The sequence below is a fragment of the Lipophrys pholis genome (assembly GCF_963383615.2).
Source record: "Lipophrys pholis genome assembly, chromosome: 21".
NCBI classification, from domain to species: Eukaryota; Metazoa; Chordata; class Actinopteri; order Blenniiformes; family Blenniidae; genus Lipophrys; species Lipophrys pholis.
The window spans coordinates 24297450-24309477 of record NC_137649.1 but is presented as its reverse complement, the minus strand read 5'-3'; the positions used below and the strand labels follow the sequence as shown (position 1 = coordinate 24309477).

Sequence of the window (12028 nt, the reverse complement as noted above, 5' to 3'; positions counted from 1 at the left end):
CCAACACGAGGTTCCATCTACAACTCCAGGAAGTCCGATTCCTGAGACAACGACCCCAAAAAAAATGGAAGAAAAACGATGAAGACTTCACCATAGAAATGGATGAAGAGCAAAACGTCGGCCATGTTTGTAATCCTGCATCTTTCCACTGGGAACTTGGACTAACTGGGCGTTTCATGGTTTTTACATGATTACAGTTGGTTTAAGTGTCATTTATGCTACGAGAGCAAACGATACACACAGGCCATGCATAGCCTCAAACACCTCTGAGTAGCCTCAAACCCCTCTGTGTAGCCTTTAAACACCTCTGAGTAGCCTCAAACACCTCTGAGTAGCCTCAAACCCCTCTGTGTAGCCTTTAAACCCCTCTGTGTAGCCTTTAAACACCTCTGAGTAGCCTCAAACCCCTCAAACACCTCTGAGTAGCCTCAAACCCCTCTGTGTAGCCTCAAACCCCTCTGAGTAGCCTCAAACACCTCTGGGTAGCCTCAAACACCTCTGAGTAGCCTCAAACCCCTCTGAATAGCCTTAAACACCTCTGAGTAGCCTCAAACCCCTCTGTGTAGCCTCAAACCCCTCTGAGTAGCCTCAAACCCTTCAAACCCCTCTGAGTAGCCTCAAACCCCTCTGTGTAGCCTTTAAACACCTCTGAATAGCCTCAAACACCTCTGAGTAGCCTCAAACCCCTCTGTGTAGCCTTTAAACACCTCTGAATAGCCTCAAACACCTCTGAGTAGCCTCAAACCCCTCTGTGTAGCCTCAAACACCTCTGAGTAGCCTCAAACCCCTCTGAATAGCCTTAAACACCTCTGTGTAGCCTCAAACCCCTCTGTGTAGCCTCAAACCCCTCTGAGTAGCCTCAAACCCTTCAAACCCCTCTGAGTAGCCTCAAACCCCTCTGTGTAGCCTCAAACCCTCTACATAAGCCTCTGCACAGTCTTGACACCGCCCGATGTAGACCCAGTATTAGAATTAGTCTTTCCAGTGGAGACCAACTTTGGTTTTAAACAAAATCTTGTGAAGAAAAGTTTCTTTCAGGGACAGAAAGCGTCTGTGGACAATTTCAAGTTATCAACCACATTGAAGTGTAGCAGCAAATAAATCGGAATTTGTCAAAAAAGAAAAAAAAAAGAAAAAAGAAAAACAACACAGAAGATGATCTGTCGCAGTTAAAGTCTGAGGTTTTCACGCAGTGGATCACAAAATATCTACATATCTATTTACAAACACGTTCAAATCAAATGGCAGCATCCGTGAGGATAAACTCCTCCCACTATTTAGAAATCATCTGGAACGACGCTCATTTTCCACATCTGTCAGACTGTTTTCAAAAAGTTACGTTTTCAGTGGCTTCGACCAACGTTGTTGTGTAAATGGACGTTTTCAGATTTCACTTCAAGACGTTTCTTGACGAGTCTCTTCGTCTCGTTTTTACAATGTGAAAGTTTTTCACGTGGCTTCCTGAGCTTCGACAGGACGGAATCTGTGCTTGTAGCTCCGCCTCCCTCCAGGCGTTTCCAACCGTAGGACAGTAATTTACAGGAACATTTACAGGAACATCCAGGACTGTGCTCAGGATGCGCTTCAGCTACTGGAACTCCTCCCACACCGCCGCCGCCGCCTCTGTCGAGTCGTTCGCTGACGTCCAACCGACACGTCGTCTCCAGTTCGACAACACGTGTCTCCGCCCGCCACGCGTCCTGGGGAATGGCGGCTCCACAGGGAGCACAAGAGCCTCATCTTCGTCCACAGCGGACCAGTTTGTTTCGAGACTCGCCCGGACGTGCGTCAGCCGCCGCCAACGCGACGACGCAGAGCTGCAAGCAGACCACAAGCTGTCATGGTTCTCCAGCGGCCGCCTCACACGGGGCACCGCGGGGCAGAAGGGAGGGGCAGGGGGGGGGGGGTTGGGGCAGGTTCTCGACGGTCTCTAAAACCAGTACAGGTCCTTGCTCTTATCCTGCGCCTGCAGACCTGAGAGAGAGGAAGAGGAGGAGGAGGAAGAGGCGGAGGAAGGGGGGGCAGGAAGAGAGGAAGGTTAGAAGAAAGAAGTCAGCCCGAGGCGAGCAGGGGTGTTAGGGGGTGTTGGAGGAGTGTTGGGGGGCATTAAGGGGAGGTTAGGGGCTTTAAGCGGCAGAAGGAGGCTGACAGCTGCTTTAAAGGTGCTGATTGAGAGTGTGTTTGTTTCTTCTAACCACTTGTTGTAAGTTGATCCGGGAGAGAAGAAACTGAACTGAGGCCTGCTTTTGTTCACTCACACACACACACACACACACACACACACACACACACACACACACACACACGCACACACACACACACACACACACACACACACACACACACACACACACACACACACACACACACACACACACACACACACACACACACTCACACACACACACTCACACACACACACACAGGTCTGTGGATGAGCAACTCCTCTTCACACACTCTGTCAATAATTCCGAAATATTTTACAATTTTTGTACATATTAGCACCAACGTGTGTGTGTGTGTGTGTGTGTGTGTGTGTGTGTGTGTGTGTGTGTGTGTGCTTTCAGTACTAAAACTAACAACAGCACCAACTAGTGGACCAACATGAGAACTTCATAGTTATCAGTGTTTCTGCCGTTTCCATGGAAAAAGACGTTTTTCAAAACATTTTTGAAAAGTAAAACACAAAACCAACGTGTTTCCACTTTTTATGCTTGTTATTGTGAAAACACGAATTTCCCTGAAACAAAAACGCTAAAACGAAACATTGGAAGTGGAAAAGTTCCTGAGTAAACATGAAACCATTCAGAGGAAAAGAAACAAAGAATTTTTACTTGAAACGTTGTCGTAGAAACATAAAACGTAAAAATGATGCTTCTCTATTTGAAACATTTTGTAGAAATGTGAAACTTTTCTGAAACGAAAAAACATGGAGTTTTCACTTGAAACGTAAATGTCAAACTTTTCAGATATGAAAACATTAAAAAACGACACATCTTCAGTTGAAGCGTCGCGTGTAAACGCCAAACATTTCTGGAACAATGCGGTTCTATTTGAAATGTGTAAACGGAAATGAAAACACGATGTGTTCGTCCCCCCCTCCCCCTCCCCCCTCCCCCGCCCCCTCCCCCGCCCCCGCCCCCTCCGACCAATCAGAAGCGGTTCTTCCTCAGGCGTTCAAAGTGCTGAGTACCTGCGTCCATGTTGAGTCCCAGCTCCGACCCGGCTCCAGGGAAGGCGCCGCTCCATGCCGACCCCGACTCCCCTTTCCCCCCGAGGTCGCAGGGCGAGGCGCTTGGCCCCGCCCCCGAGCCGCCGGACGCTAGGCGGTGGTGCGAGCGCACCGACGGCACCAGCAGCGAGCCGTAGCGCGGGTCGAACGCCGCGCCGTACATCTCGTGGACGCCCGGTCGCGAATACGCCGAGCTCTGGGCGCTGATGGCGCCGCCCAGCGAGTACGGGTGGTGGTGGTGGTGGTGGTGGTGGTGGGGGGGGTGGGGGTGAGGCGGGTGCCAGGCGTCGGCGCCCGGCTGGTGCAGGTGGCCGTGCAGCGAGGCGGTGGGGGAGTACGGGTCGCCAGGGAACGACAGCTCAGAGTGAGCGGCCGACAGCGAAGACGAGACGGACGGCTGGTAGGAACTGTTCCAGAAGGACGGAGGGAAACTTCGCTGACTCATCGGGAAACAGCCGTCTGGAACAAGCAGACAACAATCAGAACAACAAGCAGAACAACAAGCAGACAACAATCAGAACAACAATCAGAACAACAAGCAGAACAACAAGCAGAACAACAAGCAGAACAACAAGCAGAACAACAAGCAGAACAACAAGCAGAACAACAAGCAGAACAACAAGCAGACAACAATCAGAACAACAGGCAGAACAACAAGCAGACAACAATCAGAACAACAATCAGAACAACAAGCAGAGCAACAAGCAGAACAACAAGCAGAACAACAAGCAGACAACAATCAGAACAACAATCAGAACAACAAGCAGAACAACAAGCAGAACAACAAGCAGAGCAACAAGCAGAACAACAAGCAGAACAACAAGCAGAACAACAAGCAGACAACAATCAGAACAACAAGCAGCGCAACAAGCAGAACAACAAGCAGAACAACAATCAGAACAACAATCAGAACAACAAGCAGAACAACAAGCAGAGCAACAAGCAGAACAACAAGCAGAACAACAAGCAGAACAACAAGCAGAACAACAAGCAGCGCAACAAGCAGAACAACAAGCAGAACAACAATCAGAACAACAATCAGAACAACAAGCAGAACAACAAGCAGAGCAACAAGCAGAACAACAAGCAGAACAACAAGCAGAACAACAAGCAGAACAACAAGCAGACAACAATCAGAACAACAATCAGAACAACAAGCAGAACAACAAGCAGACAACAATCAGAACAACAAGCAGAACTACCAGCAGAACAACAATCAGAACAACAAGCAGAACAACAAGCAGAACAACAATCAGAACAACAAGCAGACAACAATCAGAACAAGCAGCGCAACAAGCAGAACAACCAGCAGAACAACAATCAGAACAACAAGCAGAACAACAAGCAGAACAACCAGCAGAACAACAATCAGAACAACAAGCAGAACAACAAGCAGACAACAAGCAGAACAACAAGCAGACAACAAGCAGAACAACAATCAGAACAACAAGCAGAACAACAATCAGAACAATCAGAACAACAATCAGAACAATCAGAACAACAAGCAGAACAACAAGCAGAACAACAGACGACACACAGAGAGACCAGATCATTAAAGTTCCTCTCCCAGAACCAAACTAGGATCCAGTTCTAGTTCTTCACGTTCGTCTCCAATAAAAACTTCCTGGAGGAAGTTCATCTTCACACTCAGACTAACTGGTATTTCCAGCATTTTATTTTGGCGGGACATCCCCGGTTTGTTGACGTCTCAGCGTCACAGAACCTCCTAAAGGTTCCCGAGGCTTCGTGTCACAAGATCCTGTTTGTCCTCTGGATCTCTGCACATCTGGATTCTCTGAGGAAAAAGCTTCAGTTCCACTACATCCAGACTGGCGATATCCCAGAATGCCCTGGGGCAGGTTTCCCAAGATGGCGTCAGGAAACATATAAAGTTTGAGAGTTTAAAGTTTTATTCTGGTGGAGGAACTTTAACTAGAAATACGAAATAAGAGAACAACAAGGTGCTCAGATTAGATTAGAGTAATCAGATTACATTAGAGAGAATTCTAGAACATAAAAGCCCTGAAAGAGTTAAAATAAAATAATTAAATTGGAATTAAATCCAAAAAGAAATTTGAACTAAAGTGTTTGGATGAAATAACAACAAATTACAACTTTATGAAGTTAAATCTGATCAAATCTGAAAACAAAATGACTTTAGAATATAAAATATAAAAACACATCAGAATCAGATCATCATAATAATCAGATTACATTCCATAGATTTACTGACTAAATATAAGAATTAAATAGGAATTAAATCTGATCAAATTCAATAAAAACAAACTTGAATTAAAGAGAATCGATGAAATAACAAAAAATACAACTAATCTGATTAAATTAGAGTAAATCTAACAAATATTATTTAATTAATTAATTGAAAATGAAATTAATGGAGATAAGAATTAAAAACACACACACACACACACACACACACACACACACACACACACACACACACACACACCTCGGAGGCTCTTGCTGGGTGTGTATGTGCTGCTCTGGCTCAGCGCCCTGCTGAAGTGTTCGTCCACCACCGAGCTGATGTCTCCCTGGAAGTAGGTGAACAGGACGCAGCGGGAGTTCAGGTACTCTGCGCCGGGCGGCAGCTCCTTGTCCTCCTCTTTGATGGCGGGGGGGCCGGGGGGGCCGGGGGGGGCCGGGGGGGCCGGGGGGCCCTGGCCGGCTGCCGCTGTCCTGCAGGTCCTGCATCTTGGAGTAGAGCGCCAGCTTCTGGAGAGAAGAGTCACGACAGAATGCAGTGAAGGTTTCCTCGGTTCTGTCACGACTCCCAATCTGAACATTTTGACTCCGTCTCCGTGGAAACGGGGGGAAAACACAACTTTTCGTAAACGCTGCTCCTGGTCACCGCCGCCAGAATCACTAGTAGTTCTGCACATGCTCAGTAGAGCCAATCAGAACAATGATTCCTCCATCGGGTCACGACTCCCAGTCCAGATTCTGCTGGACTTGGTAGTTTGTTAAAGGTTTTTCACCAACAGCTCCGACTGCTAATGCTAAAGCTACAGCTGCTAATGCTAATGCTACTGCTAAAGCTACAGCTGCTAATGCTAATACTACAGCTACAGCTGCTAATGCCAATGCTACTGCTAAAGCTACAGCTGCTAATGCTAATACTACAGCTACAGCTGCTAATGCTACTGCTAAAGCTACAGCTGCTAATGCTAATGCTACTGCTACAACTACACCTGCTAATGCTACACCTGCTAATGTTACAATTACACCTGCTAATGCTACAGCTATACCTGCTAATGCTATAAGGAACTTGGGACAGTGAGCAGGATTTATTCCAGTCCAAAAATAAAAGTTCTAGAAAAACAGTGAAAATAGTGACTCTAGTGAATCTAGTGACTCTAGTGAATCTAGTGAATCTAGTGACTCTAGTGACTCTAGTGAATCTAGTGACTCTAGTGAATCTAGTGAATCTAGTGACTCTAGTGACTCTAGTGAATCTAGTGACTCTAGTGACTCTAATGACTCTAGTGAATCTAGTGACTCTAGTGAATCTAGTGACTCTAGTGACTCTAGTGACTCTAGTGAATCTAGTGACTCTAGTGAATCTAGTGACTCTAGTGACTCTAGTGAATCTAGTGACTCTAGTGACTCTAGTGAATCTAATGACTCTAGTGAATCTAGTGAATCTAGTGAATCTAATGACTCTAGTGAATCTAATGACTCTAGTGAATCTAGTGACTCTAGTGAATCTACTGAATCTAATGAATCTAGTGACTCTAGTGACTCTAGTGACTCTAGTGAATCTAGTGAATCTAGTGAATCTAATGAATCTAGTGAATCTAGTGACTCTAGTGACTCTAATGAATCTAGTGACTCTAGTGACTCTAGTGAATCTAATGAATCTAGTGACTCTAGTGACTCTAGTGAATCTAGTGACTCTAATGAATCTAGTGACTCTAGTGAATCTAATGAATCTAGTGACTCTAGTGAATCTAGTGACTCTAATGAATCTAGTGACTCTAGTGAATCTAATGAATCTAGTGACTCTAGTGACTCTAATGAATCTAGTGAATCTAGTGACTCTAATGAATCTAGTGACTCTAGTGAATCTAATGAATTTAGTGACTCTAGTGACTCTAGTGACTCTAGTGAATCTAGTGACTCTAATGAATCTAGTGACTCTAATGAATATAGTGACTAGTGAATCTAGTGACTCTAGTGAATCTAGTGACTCTAGTGACTCTAGTGAATCTAGTGACTCTAGTGAATCTAGTGACTCTAGTGACTCTAGTGAATCTAGTGACTCTAGTGACTCTAGTGAATCTAGTGAATCTAGTGACTCTGGTGACTCTAGTGAATCTAGTGAATCTAGTGACTCTAGTGAATCTAATGAATCTAGTGACTCTAATGAATATAGTGACTAGTGAATCTAGTGACTCTAGTGAATCTAGTGACTCTAGTGACTCTAGTGAATCTAGTGACTCTAGTGAATCTAGTGAATCTAGTGAATCTAGTGACTCTAGTGAATCTAGTGAATCTAGTGAATCTAGTGACTCTGGTGACTCTAGTGAATCTAGTGAATCTAGTGAATCTAGTGACTCTAGTGACTCTAGTGAATCTAGTGACTCTAGTGAATCTAGTGAATCTAGTGAATCTAGTGACTCTAGTGACTCTAGTGAATCTAGTGAATCTAGTGACTCTGGTGACTCTAGTGAATCTAGTGAATCTAGTGACTCTAGTGACTCTAGTGACTCTAGTGACTCTAGTGAATCTAGTGACTCTGCAACATAAGTTGATGCTTTCAAGTGAGAATTAAAATCTAGGAGAAAAACATTGACGACCTTTTCTCACTGCAGGAGAGCAAGTATTTGCAATCATGCAGAAATATTCACAACACCGGCAAAATAAAACATACACACACACACACACACACACACACACACACACACACACACACACACACACACACACACACACACACACACACACACACACACACACCTGCTAACAAAGGTATATTTTATGAGTATACTCGTACACTAAATAATCTATACACCAATACTCAAACAAACACATATACATTCACTTCTATACACAGAATCAAAAAAGAATAAAACTTCCAGGGATGTTTAAATAAAACCTGCGTATAAAGTAAATAGTATCTTTAATCTTTGGCTCAGTAAATTGCAGGTTTGGCCTTTTTCTTTAAAAAGTTAAATTTCTAATTTAAAAAGTGAAACAAAATCAAAACTTTTTTGTTTTTCCTCAAAATGAAATAATAAAAAATTGTGTTTTGTAAAATAACTTCATCTCAGTTCCTCATCAGGAGAACTTCTAGATCAGAATCTGATTTGTTCTTTTCTATTTTAAACTTCAGATAAAGTTTTTATAATAATTAAATATTTTGAGAAGTAAAATGTTATCTAAAGAAATAAAGACAGAAAAGGAGGAGTGTATTTGGAAAGCACTGAGTACCGTTCCACTGCGATAACACACTTATTATTCCAAATATATTTCAAAATACTCATTCTCAACTAGTTGAAATCCTCATAAAGCCTAAAATGCTTTTTCCAAGTTTGAAATATTATATAGTAATATAAATATCGTCAAAGGGTGGATTCTATTGTGTCTCGTTATCAGTGGATAAAGTCAGTAAAACATTAAAGATTCTACTGAAGATAAACAAAAGTAAAACACCAACATCCTGAAAACCTCAAAGTCACAAGCGACTTTTCAGGATTTTTACTGCAGGTAGATTAACAGCAGGATCACTTGAGATTTAGATTATTTTATTAAATTAGCAGTTTGAAATGACGAGTTGTGGAGCGACGATTCTACTGCGTCTCCTCGTCTCGGAATGATGTCGGAAAAAACTTCAAAGGTACTCAGAAATACACAAAATCTACTAAATACTGAAAACACAGAAAACTCAATCATATAAATGTGAGAATTATCCTATATAAAGTAGATCACATTTACAATAAAGACAAATTAACGTCTTTAATTAAACTTTGTTCAGATAAAAAAACTTCAACGGGAAACAACTCGATGAAAAACAATATGAATAATGTCATTTTCTTTTAATTCACTTTCAACATCTTATTCAAGAAAAAAATAGATTAATTATTGTAAATTCCACTTAAATGTAATAACAAGCCAAAATCCTCCTTTATTAAAGTAATCAGAGTATTTGTAATGTCTTACATTTCTAAACAATCTTAAACGCTTTGCGCAGTAGTTTTTAGGATTAAAATAGTTTTGAATCCTGGGTGATGAACACGATGAGAACAAACAACTTCTTTTTATTAAGTTCAATTAAAAAAAGAAAAAAACTTTCAAAATAAATCAAAGTTGTGACGTTTCTCTTCTTTTCTCTGAAGAAAATCAAGAAATAGACAAATTTCATTAAAGAGAATCAACAAGAATCAAAAATCACAGTAAATATACTGAATTAGTATGAGTATTACTAATATGAAATACATTCAAGTTTATGACAAAGACAAATATTCATATTAAATTATACTTTTTGTTTCCACAGATGAGAAGTGTTACTTCTATTATATCGTGTAAATTCACTTCAAATGAATTAAAACACAGAAATTCTGAAAGAAAACAATCCCAGAATGTTCTTTTAATACAGTAATCTGAGTATTTGTAATGTCTCACATTTATGATTGTTCTCAAAAAAACACACACGCAATAGTTTTAGTTTTTACTGCGTTTTTTTACTCCGGGCAGAAAATATCATGTTGGTTCAAATTAATTTAATTCAGTTACAAAGAAAAACGTCCTGAAAAAAATTTATTTTAAGTATTTTTATAAGACAAATGTGAACTAATATGACAAAAAAATATGTAAAAATATTTGCACTTATTTTACTTTCATTTGAATTAAACACAAATAAAAAAACTCAACTTTGAGTTTGATTTTGAAATAGATTGAGAATCAGATTACAGTGTGTAATCTCTATTGGGGTGATATTTAGAGGAATAAAGTAATAATAGTGTTCTACTAACAGGTACACATGGTAGAGTAATCCTCTATTGTACTCTGAGTATTTCAGAACTGAAGCCTTGTGAGCAGAAACACATTTATTTTTGAAATCGTTGAGTTTGAAAATTAGATTACAGGGTGTAATCTCTATGAAAATAAAATTAACAGCAATAAAGTAATCCTGTACTGTAGTAGTCTCCGCCTGTTATATATAATTAAAACGATTTATTTTGATGCCTTTTCATTTTCCTGTAGAAAGAAAACGTTGAAAAAGGTTTTGATTTCGTAGATTTAATCTGGTTGATTTTAGTTAAACGTCAAAGTTCATCTGGAGGAAAAACCTCCTAGAAAGTAACTACAGTAATAAGAGTATTGTGAGTACTTTTAAAGACTTTCCAGTGGTCCGTGGTAATTATCTCGCGGGGTTTTCAGGCAGAGCGCGCGGCGGAGCGCAGCGCGTGCCGCGGGTTACCTGCTGGTGCGGGTGGTGCTGCGGGTGGTGGTGGTGGTGGTGATACGGGCTGTAGGAGCTGAAGTACGGCTGCGGACCAAACACTTGGTACATCACATCCAGGCAGCTCATGGCGAACAGCTCACGGAGCGAGGACCGGGGAGCCGAGCTTCATGGAGGGGAGGGGGGAGGCGGTCCGAGTGGCCGGAGAGGAGACGCTAATCCCGGGGTCGAGCTGGACGCGCGGCCGCTCTGCGCTCTTTACGCACCAAACTGTGAAGCCGTCCAGGGCGCACTGAGGGGAGTCCTGCTGCTGCTGTTGCTGCTGCTGCTGCTGCTGCTGTTGCTGCTGCTGCTGCTGCTGCTGCTGTTGCTGCTGCTGCTGCTGCTGTTGCTGCTGCTGCTGCTGCTGTTGCTGCTGCTGCTGCTGCTGTTGCTGCTGCTGCTGCTGCTGTTGCTGCTGCTGCTCCTGACCCCCCCCCCCCCCCCCCCCCCACCTCCCTCCCTCCAATCACAGCGGAGCTCCACCTCGTCTTTAACACATTAACAGGCTCTTAATGCGCACAGAGACTTCAAACAATCACAGGACTCAACAAACTAGAAACTTGAACTCTAGATTCTTAACAAACTCCAGAAACCTGAACGCTAGAAACTCTAGAAACTTGACAGACTCCACAAACCGAAACTCAACAAACTAACTTAATCTCTAGAAACTTAAACTCTAGAAACTTAACAAACCCAACAAACTCCAGGAAACTGAACTCGAGAAACTTTAGAAACTCAACAAACTCCAGAAAACTAAACTCCAGAAACTCAACAAACTAACTTAGACTCTAGAAACTTGACAAACTCCACAAACCGAAACTCAACAAACTAACTTAATCTCTAGAAACTTAAACTCTAGAAACTTAACAAACCCAACAAACTCCAGGAAACTGAACTCGAGAAACTTTAGAAACTCAACAAACTCCAGAAAACTAAACTCAACAAACTAACTTAAACTCTAGAAACTTAAATGTGTCGAAACCCAACAAACTAGAAACTTAAACTCTAGAAACTTAACAAACTCCAGAAACTTAAACTCTGGAAACTCTAGAGACTTAACAAATCCAACAATTTCTAGGAATCTAAATGCTAGAAAGTCTAGAAACTTAAACTTAATAAACCCAACAATCTCCAGAGACCTGAACTCTAAAAACTCAACAAACTAGAAATACCAACTCTAGAAACTCAACAAATTAACCTAAACTCTAGAAACTTAAAGTCTATAAACAAACTCTAGAAACTCAACAAACTTGAGAAAATTAAAAAAAAAACGGCAACGTCTAGAAACCTAAACTCTAGAAAGTTACCAAACCCAACACACTCCAGACACC

General features: G+C 42.0%; 1 protein-coding gene across 1 annotated transcript; it reads right to left on the bottom strand.

Moving 5' to 3' along the window:
* Positions 1 to 1930: 1930 nt before the first annotated feature.
* On the bottom strand, positions 1931 to 10784 carry vgll2a (vestigial-like family member 2a; the record flags this gene model as incomplete). Its single annotated transcript, XM_080490259.1, is given in 5 exon segments — positions 1931 to 1974; positions 3194 to 3691; positions 5700 to 5914; positions 5916 to 5965; positions 10674 to 10784. Coding segments are annotated over 5 exon segments (918 nt in total).
* Between the last annotated feature and the right edge of the window lie 1244 nt (positions 10785 to 12028).